This window comes from Dysidea avara, chromosome 3 (genome assembly GCF_963678975.1).
Source record: "Dysidea avara chromosome 3, odDysAvar1.4, whole genome shotgun sequence".
Taxonomy (NCBI): domain Eukaryota; kingdom Metazoa; phylum Porifera; class Demospongiae; order Dictyoceratida; family Dysideidae; genus Dysidea; species Dysidea avara.
Genome location: NC_089274.1, coordinates 46,874,949 through 46,891,989, shown reverse-complemented (window position 1 = coordinate 46,891,989; position 17,041 = coordinate 46,874,949). Strand labels below are relative to the sequence as shown.

The window sequence follows — 17,041 nt, the reverse complement described above, 5'->3', positions numbered from 1 at the left end:
ACTTCCTACTGGTGCTATTCCTGATTCTGTCATTGGCCTTGGGTTATAGAGAGCACACTCCTCAGCTGAGTGATCTGGGAGTAAACAGTTAGAGCAACATTGTCTTCTGCTACCATACGCTTAGAATGTGGTGGCATAGAGTGAGTCATTAAGCTTTGAGAAATCTACTGTCTCTAGTGAAGTTAACTGTTGGCAAAATGTTGTATCATAGAGCCGCCAGCCATGCCCACCACATCTCCTAGTCTCAGTTATCATAAGTGCCTGGTAAGCCAACAACTGCTTGGCTTTGCCTGGATACTTGCTACAGAGGACTGCTGCATACAGACTGAAGTAGTGAAGCCAACTCAACATGTCCGGTATCTCTCTTCTTCCTGGTTGTTTCACATTAGCTGCCCCTGCACTCTCAGCTAGTGCTCATCTGTGCTCTGACTCCATATTATCACTCAACATTTCAGCCATGTCGATATAGTCTCCTCTAATTATTTGCTTGACCAACTTGGGTGGAACAACAGGCAGGGCCTCGCTGAGTATAAATGGGGTAGTTGCTGTAGGCATCATATTCTCATGCATCCCCTCTGGGCACAACTAATCCATCCCCAGCCATGCCAGGGGTGTGAACACGCTGGTCACAATCAAATGCTGACAGCTGGAGATCCTTCACACTCTCCTTAGAATGTCCTTGATATGCACCCAATGGCTGCGTGCCTTCATCTCCTATGGAAGAGAAAACCCTGGTCTCATACCAACAACTTCTTTCATGTCACAATAAACACATAGAGTAATACCTCTAACACATAAATTATAATCATAGATTACTACCTCTCCCTCATAAATTACCACTGACTTATTCCATGAATAGCTGAATACCACTGACTCATGTCATAAAGGGAGATTGGAAACAGTGGGAACTGAAATCTGAAACTGAAAAACTAAAATTGGTCAAAATTTCATATTAACAGGTACCTCTTACCACCTCTGTAATACGACCACCTGTATAATAAGACCCCCTCTAATAAGAACATCTCATTATGGTAGTTATGTCAAGTAGGTATGGCTAAGGTGTACTCACAATGTAATAAAGTATCAATCAATCAATCAGTCAGTACTTAAAGTTAAAATAACAGCTGCAGGGTTGTACAAAACGATATCAAGATTCATGGTAGTGAGGCGTGGCCTATGAAACTACAAATGTTTATCATAAGCAGATTTAAGCTAGACTTTAATTTAGGTGAGATAATCAGCCAATAATTCAATTGTTGAGGTTAGGCATGGAGGTTCCTGGTTCGAACTGTGGTAAGTTTTTTCAACATTTTTTGTGCACCTTTTTGCCCTGCAGTTCTATTAAAGTACCTTGATACTGCTATTTTACACTTTGCTTTACAACTTTGTAGCTGTAACTCTATTGCTTTTCAAATCATCAAAAGGCACTGCTATGATGATCAGCCTATGTACATACCAATTTTCAAGTTATTCTCATACTCGGTTTACCATGTAGCTGTGACAGAAGTTTGATATTTTTTATGTAAATAAACACTCATAACTCAGTGGATGTTCATCAGATTCATAGCAAACTTATCACATGAATTCCATTTTATATGCTCTTCATTTTTGTTGAAAATCAAGGCAATCAAGTTACACATTTGCATTTAATCAATTTTTGCAAAGTGTCCAAAAATACATCAAAGCCCCCTTAGCTCTCCTATGGCTTAAGAAGAAGGAAAAAAATGAAGAAATTAAATTAAAACTGTGAACACCCGTATCTCGTAAATGGCTGGTATGCATTTAGTCAAATTTGCTGTGTGGCCTACCCTACCTGGTGGACAGCTATAATGCAAAAATGATCTGAGCTATGCACATGTAAAAATGCTCTTTTCTTATAAATATTAAGAACGCTCTGTTTTAAATATTAAGTGTGTTTGTAGCTCTCCAATGGATGAAACTATGTGTACCAAATTTCACACGTTTACACTAATTCCTTACCTTTCAGAACATCCACTGTACAAGTAGCCAACAGCCAAGTTTCCTACAATTAAACCGGGGTTGACTGTACCAGGTGAGCTCCATATGGGGTGGGAGGCAGGGGCTAGAGAAGGGCAAGGGGCTGTTGTAAAAATTTGAAGAAAAAGGCGTAGGGATGAATTAGGCCGAGTTATGGGCCATTTAGATCTCAAAAACTGGCTAAAATGAAGGGCCATTTACAGCACAGATCTTATCCAACACCGTGGAGCTGTGCAGCCACATATAGCCATCTTCAGGTTGGCCAGAGTCCATTAGGGCCCCAGACTACTCATACGGATCTACACTGTGCTTGGGAACAGCAGCCAGCAAAAGCAGACCACTCAAATTTTTATAATGAAATTTGATAGTTTATTCACGTAGCTTTGTGTTATTGGTGAAAAATCAAATCTGTTCTCATGGGCAAAAAAACCAGTTTTCCCAAAAAAAAATTCTGAGCTTTAAAACATCATGAAAGACTACAGTTTCTGGCCCCCAGAATCCATGCTTCCAGAAAGTCTACATTATGGTTCACCTCCTTCACATCAACAACTGCACAGCCATTGTGTTAACATTAGTAGCTACCATGGTAAAAATAATAAAATTGCTTCATCAAAATTATTTTTTATGATATCAGTATTGATATGTAGTTTTACAATGATACCAAGTAGCCACCCAGCACTATGAATTTCAGTTATCCAGATTAAATTTTACAATTTGAATCATTTTGTGGTTGAGCTAACCCACAGATGTTGAGGTTATGGAAGTTTGGCCCTACTTCATTTATTTTATGAAGTGTTACAACCAAAAATGTACATTAGAACAATTTTTGAATTATGATTTACATACTATTACCTATTACCATCTAACACTGCATACATGCATTTATTTACAAAAAAATGAGTGATATCTATGCAACAACAGTTTGACTGTACAACAAAAAGGGTGTGTCCGTGAAGGTGAAAGTAACTGGCAACTAAAAAGGCTGATATTTGGTGTGGCCAAGAAAATGTAACTACATTCAGTTTTGCTGCAATTCTAATAGTTAATTTCTTATAACTGGCTGGTAAGTTGGCCACCTTTTTTACAACGACTACCTTGAAAAAGGTGGCTGAATTACTAGCCAATTGGAGTTATAAAGAAAGAATTAGGAATGCAGCAAATGAATGTAGAACACAAGTTTTAAAATAAAGGACCAGTGTTATGTCTTTCTAAACTATTGTGAGCTGCATTAACACAAGGCTACACCCATATAACTCTTTTAGTCACCAATTACTTTAACTTTTCTGGACATGCCCTTTTCTACAGCCAAACTGTTTTTGAAGGATTAAGTGCTACTGTGCTTAATCAAGACACAGGGTAGTGTGTCGTGCGGCCAAGAAAGCTGGCCAAGCTGTATAAAACGGGTGCGGCCTTCAAAAAGCTGCATGGGTGAAAAAAGTTGTGAAATCAAATGTGGCGGCCATGAAATAGCTGCAATGGTGTTTATGATAATAATTTTAATAATGCACAAAGCCATTGTTAACAATTTTGTTATCATTGGCATCATCACTTTTAATTTCACAACTTTTTTTTCACCCAGACTTTTTGAAGGCCACACCCTTTTTTATACAGCTTGGCTGTTTTTGCATGGATCATACATTAGAGTAGTATTGTATATTGTAGAAATCATGAAAGTTTGCATTTTCAAAATATTGAACAAAACCAGCCTCACAGTGCCTTCATGGTTCCTTGGCAGTATCGGTTACAAACCAAAAATTGCCTTACGTATGACCCATTTTTTTTACTCAGTGGTAGTTTCTACTGACTGACAGGTGACTCTTTCAGACAAGTATAACTTAAAAATCGCTAAGACTACAGGCTTGATTTTTTCACTACTATAGACATCGCTTCAGTCAAATAAACATGCTCCAGTACGTACAACGCGTGAATCATGAACATACCTTTGTCCTTACTTTTTTCTCATTTGTGTCCCATTTCTTTTTGCTGGTGTCAATTCATTGTAGCGTGTGATGGATTCTCTATGCTTGTAATTGGAATTCTTTAGTGAATGAATTAATTGCAGAGTACTATTTTTCATTTGTAATAGGCTGAACATAACTGAAATTGAAATGCAATAGCTACTTCACATTTCAGTAACTGATAGTGGGGTGCAAAATTTTTAATCTGGTGCCATTCTTTAATATTAGTGGCTTCACCAGTGATGATTATATTATTAAAAAGTTAACAAACAGCAATTATGTACAAGGAAAATTAGGAATTTCACGAAATAAAAACTATTGTAACAAGGATGTTGCTTACACCTGAAGATATACTAGTAGACATTAATCCCTACTTCAGTATATACCCATAACTGAGCAACCTCCCTTGTTTCACTACTTTTATTTCTATGATCCATAATTGAACTTAAAAATTCCTTATACTATACAGTATACAAGGTGTATTTTGTGTATTCTTTAATAGTTCAATGTCCTCCCCCAACAAATGGAACACTTCAGTGTCCAAATGGAGCTACTACTGGTGTGTTTGAGGACACCTGTACATTTTCCTGCAATGGAGGTTATGAATTACAAGGATCTAATAGTGGGACTTGTTTAGCTGATCAAAGTTGGAGTGGAGGAGATCCAATATGTGCAGTATTAAATTGTTCCACATCACCACCTCTTGATAACTCACAACTACAGTTACCATGTGACACAAAGTACCAGTCAACATGTACTACTGTCTGTGTTGATGGCTACACTGGAGGAGGATCCCTTACATGTGTTTTGACTGATGTGGGTACTAATAGTGTAGGATGGAGGGGTAGTACATCTTGTCAGAGAGGTAAAGTTACTTGATCGTGTACTGCCAATTATATTTATACTTCTAATAACAGTTCAGTGTCCTGAATTACTTATGCCAACTAATGGGATGATATCTTCTTGTTCACTGATAAGTAGTCCACTATATTTTTATGAAGATATGTGTAATTTCACATGTAACACTGGTTATAATCTAACTGGTAGTCCTCAGAGAACTTGTCAGTCTGATGGTAGTTGGAGTGGATCACCAGAGTCCTGTACCATCATGGAGTGTCCCTCATCATCACTACCAATGAACAGCATGTTGGCTGAGTCTTGTAGTAGCACATATCAATCAATGTGTGATCTACAGTGTGAAGAAGGCTTTAATGGTAGTGGAGACCCATCATATGTGTGTGATGTGTTGAGTGATGGATCATCAGTAATGTGGATGACTAGTGGAGAGGAGGGATGGAGTTGTGAAAGAGGTAACTAGTTACATGGCTGCATGTACTTTAATTACCATCATTTCCATGTTGTTCCACAGTTCAGTGTACCATTCTACCATCACCCAGTAATGGTAACATCTCATGTAATTCTACTGGTGTACCACGTTATGAAGATCAGTGTTCATTCTCATGTGATCCTGGATATGAACTAACTGGCTCCTCAACCAGACAATGTTTATCTAATGAATCATGGAGTGGAGCTGATGTGACTTGTGATATTCTTCATTGTAGCAATTTAACTGATATAGTAGATGATAATGCATTAGTTAAAGATTGTAGTGATGAGTTTGGATCAGTGTGTAGTCTAGGATGTATCACTGGTTATATGGTAGTTGGTAATAACATGTTCACCTGTGACATTGTGAATGATGGAGTAGAATGGAGGAATAATATTGCTCAAGGATCCTTTCAGTGTGATATAGGTATATTGCCATATGTTCATATTTGTGATGTTAGATATTTAATTATACAGTAACTTGTACAGAAGATTTGGTAACACCATCTAATGGTAGTATTAACTGCAGCAGTGACAATCAAACATTACAATATCAAGACACTTGTACATTTCAATGTGATGATGGTTATGAAGTAGAAGGTAGTGTAATGAGACAGTGTGGGGCTAGTGGGGAGTGGAGTGGTACTAGTACACAGTGTAACATTCTTCATTGTCCTGTAACAGTGGTAGCTAACAGTAGACCATGTGATGACACATCTTACACTAGCACATGTATAGTGGAGTGTGAGGATGGTTATAACAGGTCAGAAGACTCCTCCCAGTATAGTTGTGGTCTTAATGGTACAGGAGTAACATGGATGTTCACCGGTAGTGGAGTGACTTGTTCTCCAGGTAACAATGAACTACATAGTGTAATCAAGACTCACGGTAGTGAGTCGCGCGGCCAGTAAAGCAGAAACGCGCGCCGCAGACAATAAATGATGCGACCACTACACGTGAGGATTTTACAGGAACGAACGTTGTCAAATTCAGCCTTCCTGTAACTCACCCGTCACTTACGCTATCCCTCTGAAACTCTAGAGTTGAACTCATCGTGTCACTAGTAACTACCACACATTTTACAAGAGATTGGCGAGTTTATTGTCTGACAAATGGAATGACCCTTATGCCACAGCACTAGGATGGATTAGATGTAAATTGTCATTTTGTTTGCTGCGTTCAGCAATCCAGTGCATTAGAGGAACGCGATCTTTACAAGGTCATTACATCAAAAGTGCTCCTGTGGCCTTGGTGCAATCAGAGACTCAGTTTTTGATTTAATTGTTTAACTGTTTATTTGTATGTTCTAATCTTATTTTCTTTATCTTCCAAAAAAAAAAAAAATGGTATAATGACATTAAAAAAAAAAAGAACTATCACACAAGCAGTGAAGCAAATCCATGCCGATTGTTTCGTGATCGAGATTGCCGACATCAAAGGGGAGGTTTTTTAATATATTTTTTTATCGCATGCGGTTAGACGCAACCGCAGGTGTATGCCTTGCGTTCCTTGTGCATTCCAAACATTTATTGCCCTGCTATCGCTTCAGTATTCACTCAATCACCTTAAGAGTCACATCATCGATTTCACCATACATGATTACCCTACAGTCGTAATTTCAGCACCAAACGAAGTTTCAGTCGTCCTCAGTTGACCCAGAGTCCAAATACAAACAATATTTCACAAATAGTAATTAATCACACAATATGCCTGTCTTTCTCTGGATCAACACCTCAGTGGTTCCTCCCCTCTTGTTTCACCTCCACTGGACACATGGGCCTCTTGTGATCCCCATAACACTTTGAACACACATGGTCATACTGGCAATGTTGTGCCACACACTTCCCATAATTCCAGGCATAACATGCCCCCTTCTGTTCCGCTTCCTACGCCATTCCCCTCCTTTCGCATGCTTCTCCTCATATCCTCCTCTCATTACACTTCCTACTGGTGCTATTCCTGATTCTGTCATTGGCCTTGGGTTATAGAGAGCACACTCCTCAGCTGAGTGATCTAGGAGTAAACAGTTAGAGCAACATTGTCTTCTGCTACCATACGCTTAGAATGTGGTGGCATAGAGTGAGTCATTAAGCTTTGAGAAATCTACTGTCTCTAGTGAAGTTAACTGTTGACAAAATGTTGTATCATAGAGCCGCCAGCCATGCCCACCACATCTCCTAGTCTCAGTTATCATAAGTGCCTGGTAAGCCCACAACTGCTTGGCTTTGCCTGGATACTTGCTACAGACTGAAGTAGTGAAGCCAACTCAACATGTCCGGTATCTCTCTTCTTCCTGGTTGTTTCACATTAGCTGCCCCTGCACTCTCAGCTAGTGCTCATCTGTGCTCTGACTCCATATTATCGCTCAACATTTCAGCCATGTCGATATAGTCTCCTCTAATTATTTGCTTGACCAACTTGGGTGGAACAACAGGCAGGGAAGGCACGTAGCCATTGGGTGCATATCAAGGACATTCTTAGGATAGTGTGAAGGATCTCCAGCTGTCAGCATTCGATTATGACCAGCGTGTTCACACCCCTGGCATGGCTGGGGATGGATTAGTTGTGCCCAGAGGGGATGCATGAGAATATGATGCCTACCATCTCCTATGGAAGAGAAAACCCTGGTCTCATACCAACAACTTCTTTCATGTCACAATAAACACATAGAGTAATACCTCTAACATATAAATTATAATCATAGATTACTACCTCTCCCTCATAAATTACCACTGACTTATTCCATGAATAGCTGAATACCACTGACTCATGTCATAAAGGGAGATTGGAAACAGTGGAAACTGAAATCTGAAACTGAAAAACTGAACTGAAAAACTAAAATTGGTCAAAATTTCATATTAACAGGTACCTCTTACCACCTCTGTAATACGACCACCTGTATAATAAGACTCCCTCTAATAAGAACATCTCATTATGGTAGTTATGTCAAGTAGGTATGGCTAAGGTGTACTCACAATGTAATAAAGTATCAATCAATCAATCAGTCAGTACTTAAAGTTAAAATAACAGCTGCAGGGTTGTACAAAACGATATCAAGATTCATGGTAGTGAGACGTGGCCTATGAAACTACAAATGTTTATCATAAGCAGATTTAAGCTAAACTTTAATTTAGGTGAGATAATCAGCCAATGATTCAATGGTTGAGGTTAGGCATGGAGGTTCCTGGTTCGAACTGTGGTAAGTTTTTTCAACATTTTTTGTGCACCTTTTTGCACTGCAGTTCTATTAGAGTATCTTGATACTGCTATTTTACACTTTGCTTTATAACTTTGTAGCTGTAACTCTATTGCTTTTCAAATCATCAAAAGGCACTGCTATGATGATCAGCCTATGTACATACCAATTTTCAAGTTATTCTCATACTCGGTTTACCATGTAGCTGTGACAGAAGTTTGATATTTTTTATGTAAATAAACACTCATAACTCAGTGGATGTTCATCAGATTCATAGCAAACTTATCACATGAATTCCATTTTATATGCTCTTCATTTTTGTCAAAAATCAAGGCAATCAAGTTACACATTATTTGCATTTAATCAATTTTTGCAAAGTGTCCAAAAATACATCAAAGCCTCCTTAGCTCTCCTATGGCTTAAGAAGAAAAAAATGAAAAACAAAACTTTGAACACCCGTATCTCATAAATGGCTGGTATGCATTTAATCAAATTTGCTGTGTGGCCTACCCTACCTGGTGGACAACTATAATTCAAAAATGATCTGAGCTATGCACATGTAAAAATGCTCTTTTCTTATAAATATTAAGAACGCTCTGTTTTAAATATTAAGTGTGTTTGTAGCCCTCCAATGGATGAAACTATGTGTACCAAATTTCACAGTTTACACTAATTCCTTACCTTTCAGAACATCCACTGTACAAGTAGCCAACAGCCAAGTTTCCCACAATTAAACCGGGGTTGACTGTACCAGGTGAGCTCCATATGGGGTGGGAGGCAGGGGCTAGAGAAGGGCAAGGGGCTGTTGTAAAAATTTGAAGAAAAAGGCGTAGGGATGAATTAGGCCGAGTTATGGGCCATTTAGATCTCAAAAACTGGCTAAAATGAAGGGCCATTTACAGCACAGATCTTATCCAACACCGTGGAGCTGTGCAGCCACATATAGCCATCTTCAGGCTGGCCACAGTCCATTAGGGCCCCAGACTACTCATACGGATCTACACTGTGCTTGGGAACAGCAGCCAACAAAAGCAGACCACTCAAATGTTTATAATGAAATTTGATAGTTTATTCACGTAGCTTTGTGTTATTGGTGAAAAATCAAATCTGTTCTCATGGGCGAAAAAACCGGTTTTCCCAAAAAACAATTTCTGGGCTTTAAAACATCATAAAAGACTTCAGTTTCTGGCCCCCAGAATCCATGCTTCCAGAAAGTCTACATTATGGTCACCTCCTTCACATCAACAACTGCACAGCCATTGTGTTAACATTAGTAGCTACCATGGTAAAAATAATAAAATTGCTTCATCAAAATTATTTTTTATGATATCAGTATTGATATGTAGTTTTACAATGATACCAAGTAGCCTATGAATTTCAGTTATCCAGAATAAATTTTACAATTTGAATCATTTTGTGGTTGAGCTAACCCACAGATGTTGAGGTTATGGAAGTTTGGCCCTACTTCATTTATTTATGAAGTGTTACAACCATAAATATACATTAGAACAATTTTTGAATTATGATTTACATACTATTACCTATTACCATCTAACACTGCATACATGCATTTATTTCCAAAAAAAATGAGTGATATCTATGCAACAACAGTTTGACTGTGCAACAAAAAGGGTGTGTCCGTAAAGGTGAAAGTAACTGGCAACTAAAAAGGCTGATATTTGGTGTGGCCAAGAAAATGTAACTACATTCAGTTTTGCTGCAATTCTAATAGTTAATTTCTTATAACTGGCTGATAAGTTGGCCACCTTTTTTACAATGACTACCTTGAAAAAGGTGGCTGAATTACTAGCCAATTGGAGTTATAAAGAAAGAATTAGGAATGCAACAAATGAATGTAGAACACAAGTTTTAAAATAAAGGACCAGTGTTAAGTCTTTGTAAACTATAGTTAGCTGCATTAACACAAGGCTACACCCGTATAACTCTTTTAGTCACCAATTACTTTGACTTTTGTGGACATGCCCTTTTCTACAGCCAAGCTGTTTTTGAAGGATTAAGTGCTACTGTGCTTAATCAAGACACAGGATAGTGTGTTGTGCAGCCAAGAAAGCTGGCCAAGCTGTATAAAAAGGGTGCGGCCTTCAAAAAGTTGCATGGGTGAAAAAGTTGTGAAATCAAAGGTGGCGGCCATGAAATAGCTGCAATGGTGTTTATGATAATAATTTTAATAATGCACAAAGCCATTGTTAACAATTTTGTTATCATTGGCATCATCACTTTTAATTTCACAACTTTTTTTTCACCCAGACTTTTTGAAGGCCACACCCTTTTTTATACAGCTTTGCTGTTTTTGCATGGATCATACATTAGAGTAGTATTGTATATTGTAGAAATCATGAAGGTTTGCATTTTCTTGCAAAAAAATATTGAACAAAACCAGCCTCACAGTGCCTTCATGGTTCCTTGGCAGTATCGGTTACAAGCCAAAAATTGCCTTACGTATCACCCATTTTTTTTACTCAGTAGTAGTTTCTACTGACTGACAGGTGACTCTTTCAGACAAGTGTAACTTAAAAATCGCTAAGACTACAGGCTTGATTTTTTCACTACTATAGACATCGCTTCAGTCAAATAAACATGCTCCAGTACGTACAACGCACGAATCATGGACATACCTTTGTCCTTACTTTTTTCTCATTTGTGGCCTTTAATTACCATCATTTCCATGTTGTTCCACAGTTCAGTGTACCACTCTACCATCACCCAGTAATGGTAACATCTCATGTAATTCTACTGGTATACCACGTTATGAAGATCAGTGTTCATTCTCATGTGATCCTGGATATGAACTAACTGGCTCCTCAACCAGACAATGTTTATCTAATGAATCATGGAGTGGAGCTGATGTGACTTGTGATATTCTTCATTGTAGCAATTTAACTGATATAGTAGATGATAATGCATTAGTTAAAGATTGTAGTGATGAGTTTGGATCAGTGTGTAGTCTAGGATGTATCACTGGTTATATGGTAGTTGGTAATAACATGTTCACCTGTGACAGTGCGAATGATGGAGTTGAATGGAGGAATAATGTTACTGGAGGAGATTTCCATTGTGATATAGGTACATTGTTAGCTATAAATAAGGTTTTCATATCTGTTTCTTTACCTAGTAACTTGTGCAGAAGATTTGGTAGCACCATCTAATGGTAGTATTAACTGCAGCAGTGACAATCAACCACTACAATATCAAGACACTTGTACATTTCAATGTGATGATGGTTATGAAGTAGAAGGTAGTGTAATGAGACAGTGTGAGGCTAGTGGGGAGTGGAATGGTACTAGTACACAGTGTAACATTCTTCATTGTCCTGTAACAGTGGTAGCTAACAGTAGACCATGTGATGACACATCTTACACTAGCACATGTATGGTGGAGTGTGAGGATGGTTATAACAGGTCAGGAGACTCCTCCCAGTATAGTTGTGGTCTTAATAGTACAGGAGTAACATGGATGTTCACCGGTAGTGGAGTGACTTGTTCTCCAGGTAACAATGAATTGCATACACTATAATCAGTGCATTAAGGACAACTTGCGAACAACCAAAATGTCCTGATTATAAAGGTGTTCATTTTACTGGTCAACTTACGCACTAAGAAACACTTTTACCCACCTCCAAGTGTAATGTTAGTATTTGACACTTCCACTAAAACGTGTGTGTACATAAATGTCATGAACACTGTGTGTCTGATTGAAATTGAAAATCCAGTGATTTTGAATAGATATAAATTTTGTTTATGTCATGACTGGTCATAGGAGAGACAGAGAGATAGGGAAATCTTTGATATTATACTCATTGAGTTTATTGTATTTAGGGTTATCAGTTGGTAGTGAATCTGATAGTGAGTCGTCTCATGGATCTGCTGGTGGTATCATTGGTGGAGCAGTGGCAGGATCAGTTGTATTTGTGCTTCTTGTTGTGCTATTGCTTATTGGATTGTATTTTGTGAAACGACGTTACACCAATAAGACATATTATCCAATACATTTGTATGTCAATGATGGTTAGTTAACATTTTCCATTGACCTTAGGCAATGTGTATGTCTACAGGAAGCATGTAATTAAATTTTGAGGTTGATCTGTGATTGCTTATGTATGATAAAATTCATGCCATACAAATTTACATTTCATTGCATTATTCCGTTTTCAGTTACATGGAGCCACAGTTACATACCCAGGAACCCTGATAGTTTGCATAGAATAAGTATTACTGTAGGTTCATTTTCACAGAGCTGCATAGCTATATGCTGAACTTACACCAAAGGTAAACTTCTTATTTTATGATGTAGATAACATTTCAAGAACTTTTAAGAACTTACTTAATATTTATTTTGTTATAAACACATTTGAAGTTTAAACAATCTCTAAAATTGTTGTAACACAAACTTTGACAGAAGATGTAAAAGCAACCACCAGCAATGATTTAGTTACAAATAATGTAAAGTATCTTTCTATGTAATATTACATTTTCCCGGTACCATATATACTGGTTATAATGGTCACTTTTGGCATAAAATTTGTGATCTTATAAGGCAGTTAGCCACCTTAACCACTTTTATTGGTGATTTTCCCTATGAATTATTTGATTTAAGCTAGTCAGTGCACTTCATTTGCTGGCCACACAAAGACAGACTCCATTGGTTGTACCTACAAAGTGATTTTTTTTGTAAATAATTGTAAAGTAGAGTAAGTGGGTGCATGTGTTCCATAATCTATACGTACTGTATGTATCTGTTTTACTTTTAACAGATGCTGACTCAATTCAAGGATCTAAAACTAATTTAACCTCTTCCTATGCATTGTACGAATCTGTCAAGTTACCTAATGAAAATCATTATGAAATGGACACATCTATGGTAAGAACCAGTGGTGCTGTATTTTGTATATTCAAATACACTATAGGATGGTCAATGGCAGTACAGTACAGTAACTTCACCACGAAAGTGTTCTTATGTAGACTTGGAAAGAATGAAAGGAATTTATGAATTTGACACTTCAGCAAATATTTCACCCACTGAACTAGCAGAATCATTTGAGGAGGAACAAAAGATTTATGAGACACCTTATGAGGATGAGGCTGACTATGGGCCGATTTATATGGAGCCTCCAAATAAAGTAGAAAAGATTTATGAGTCAATTAATGGTCAAAAAATTCACAAATTGCATCGTGAAAATGTCAGGTAATGCACAATTATGCATGTAAATATTCAATAGAATTTTCAGATTTAAGAACAAGTTGATACCTTTATTTGTAGAAATAAAGGTTTATCATCTCAATTCAGTATAGTGGGAAACTTTGATAAATAGCCAGTTAAATTGTATTCAAGTGAAGTAGGACCCGGGCTATATATGTGGCTGTATATATTATGCATCTGCTTATAAAAACATTCTTCCTTAGTGTTGTGTAGCTTAAGACCAGTTACATATCATTCATCTGCCAGATTCATTATGGCTGACTTCTCGCATTTCAGCAGCGTAACCAACATGCTCATTGACCTTAATATTCTCAGTTTGGAACACCACAGACAAGTATCCAGTATCACCCTCCTCTACAAAGTTGTTCATAATCCCATTGATATATGTTCTGTTGATTTAATCCCTGTCCAAGCAGAGGACATGACCAAAGATTTCACCATATCTATGCAAAGACCAATCAGTACAGTAACTCATTCTTCCCTAGATCAATAAGACTGTGGAATTCACTCCCACCTGACCTAATCCAACAACAATCATTACAAATTTTTAAGTACAAACTGAAACTATTATTACTTTCCCCTACTAATCAGTAATCCCATCATACAGTACGATGGTGACTGTACAGTAGGGACTAGTCTCGTGTGGCCAGACCCTTCCTTCCACACAGCCTCTTATCGATTGGAGATTATAAGCAACGTGCTACAAGCGTGCCGCTTATAATCTCCAATCGGTAAGTGGCTGCACAGAAAGGGTCTGGCCACGCGAGACTAAGTAGGAACCACAAAGGATGGCCCACGGAATAATATCACCCAAGAAACAGCCTCAATTTTCCCTGACGATGATGAGGCTGTATTGGTTAGGTCTAAGCCCAAAAAAGCTTTCAGATCAACCCAAAACGTTTTCAACAAGTTGCTACGGATATTTTAAAAAAATATTTAGCAGAATTTTCTACTGACTAACTGACTGACTGATGCCTTCAGACAAGCATAACTCGATAATGGCTAAGGCTACGGGCTTGATTTTTTCACTGTTCGGCCCAACTGGTGCCTTTTGGCATACCGCAGTACATACAAAGCAATCTTCTTGGACTTACCAGTGTCCTCCTTTGTGTCCCATTCATCTTTGCTGACAGTGAAAAGTGTTGATTTGGTGGTAGCACGTGATGGTTTCCCTTCGTAATGGAAATCATCCATATTTTTCATAGTGAATATTTTGATTGCAGAGGTGCTTTTCGAACAGTTATTGATTTGTACTGCTGTGTAACGGGTTGAACATAGCAGACAACGAAGCATAATGGATACTTCACTTTTCAGATGATAATTGATATAACTGGGGCACGCAGCACCATTTCTTTCATTGTGCATTTATTGCAGAGATGCTTTTCGAACAATTCTTGATCCGAAATGCTGTGTAACGGGTTGAACATAGCTGACAACGAAGCATAATGGATGCTGACTTCACTTTTCAGACAATAATTATTAAATCTGGGGCGCGCGGCATCATTCAGATGTGGTATGCGTGGGTCCACCAGTCATAATAATTATTTACAAAAAAATTAACAAACAGAACACAGAAAAATTTGGAATTTCAACTAGAGTAGGGACCATAGCACATCAATGAAAAGTACTGAAACAAGTTGGAATATAGTGCACGATATTAAATCACAGTAAAACAATAAAAAGTGTTATATCCCTACTGTGCATTTACATTATGGTATCTAGAGCACAGTAGGGATATAACACTTCTTATTGTTTTACTGTGGTTTAATATCGTGCACTATACTCCAACTTGTTTTGGTACTTTTTATTGATGTGCTATGGTCCCTACTCTAGTTGAAAATTCAAAATTTTTCTGTGTACTTGTAATCAATCATACTGTAAATCATATCTAATCCAAAACAGCCAAGCTGTAAAAAAAGGTGTGCGGCCCTCAAAAAGGCTATTGTGAAAAAAGATGTGAAATCCAAGGTGGCGGCCAAGAAATGGCTGTGATGGTAGGTTAATGGTAAAAATTTTAATAACAACAGTTCAGGTGAATTTTGGTGCCGCTTGGTCAATTGGCACAAAATTCACCTGAATTGTCGTTATTAAAATTTTTACCATTAACCTACCATCACAGCCATTTCTTGGCCGCCACCTTGGATTTCACATCTTTTTTCACCATAGCCTTTTTGAGGGCCGCACACTTTTTTTACAGCTTGGCTGTTTTGGATTAGATTTCACTTCTTTTTGTATTTGTATACCCCAAAGCCGGCCTATGGCCAGCTTTGGGACTTTTTAAACCTATCTTTTTTTCTTTACCACAGTACAGGTTTTTGCAATTGAATTCGTCGCCTTTGCGATTGAATTCGTCCTGTTTGCAATTGAATTCGTCGGTATTGCAATTGAATTCGTCCTGTTTGCAATTGAATTCGTCGGTTTTGCAATTGAATTCGTCGGTTTTGCAGTTGATTAGTCGGTTTTGCAATAGAATTCGTCGCGTTTGCATTACAATTCGTCATAAACAAACGGCTCCAAGAAACCAATCCGTTCATTAAGAGATGAACTATTTATGCCATGGAGAGTTACACTTGAGACACTAGAAGGTAATTGAAGCTGGTAGTACGCGAAGTTGATAGCTGTCTGACAAGTTAATTAACTTTCTCGCGAGTGACCACACCCATCGCGAATGGCGTAGTAGAGTTTGGAATGTTGCTAGATAGGCTGTAGAGGAAGAATTATTGCCTTATAAAGAGTTGTTTACTACGGTTGTACTTGAACAAGTTCTTGTAGCAGCTGCTACATCATGTTTTCGTGTTTGCTCCAGCTGCCATTCTTGTTACAGACGAATTTAACTGCAAAAGCGACGAATTCAATTGCAAAAGCGACGCATTCAATTGCAAACGGGACGAATTCAATTGCAACAGCGACGAACTCAATTGCAAACGGGACGAATTCAATTGCAACAGCGACGAATTCAATTGCAAACGGGACGAATTCAATTGCAAAGTCGCCGAATTCAATTGCAAAAACCTGTAAGAAGAAAAGATGAAGCAGATGTACCTTAAATATTTCTGATTTAATCAGTAAATGTACAAATTATATATATAATACATATATTTATTATAGAACTGTCCATGGTGGTTTCTGTGTAACTGAACATTCTTCAAGGCAACTTCTTCTAGCTGATCTCTCTACAGGGTGATTTGTTTGTAGCTGAACTATCAACAAGGTAACTTCTTCTAGCTGTTCTCTCTACAGGATGATTTATTTGTAGCTGGATTCTGTACAGGTGATTTTTTTGCTGCTGAGCTCTTTACAGAATGGTTTCTTTGTAGCTGAACTCTCTACAAGGTAACTTCTTCTA

The 17,041-nt window shown here is 37.9% G+C and overlaps 1 protein-coding gene across 3 annotated transcripts in view; it reads left to right on the top strand.

Annotated features, from left to right (window-relative positions):
- LOC136251319 (uncharacterized) overlaps positions 1-17,041 on the top strand; it is a 98,614-nt gene that overhangs the window by 15,057 nt on the left and 66,516 nt on the right. For 2 of the 3 annotated variants that reach the window (XM_066043752.1, XM_066043753.1), the window contains exons 5-13: positions 4,459-4,821; positions 4,874-5,266; positions 5,326-5,709; positions 5,760-6,134; positions 11,179-11,562; positions 11,612-11,986; positions 12,315-12,503; positions 13,250-13,356; positions 13,403-13,680. In XM_066043752.1, the coding sequence (XP_065899824.1) occupies positions 4,459-4,821; positions 4,874-5,266; positions 5,326-5,709; positions 5,760-6,134; positions 11,179-11,562; positions 11,612-11,986; positions 12,315-12,503; positions 13,250-13,356; positions 13,403-13,680 (2,848 nt within the window). The remainder of the gene's footprint in view (positions 1-4,458; positions 4,822-4,873; positions 5,267-5,325; positions 5,710-5,759; positions 6,135-11,178; positions 11,563-11,611; positions 11,987-12,314; positions 12,504-13,249; positions 13,357-13,402; positions 13,681-17,041) is intronic. The other variant, XM_066043751.1, reaches the window with a different exon arrangement.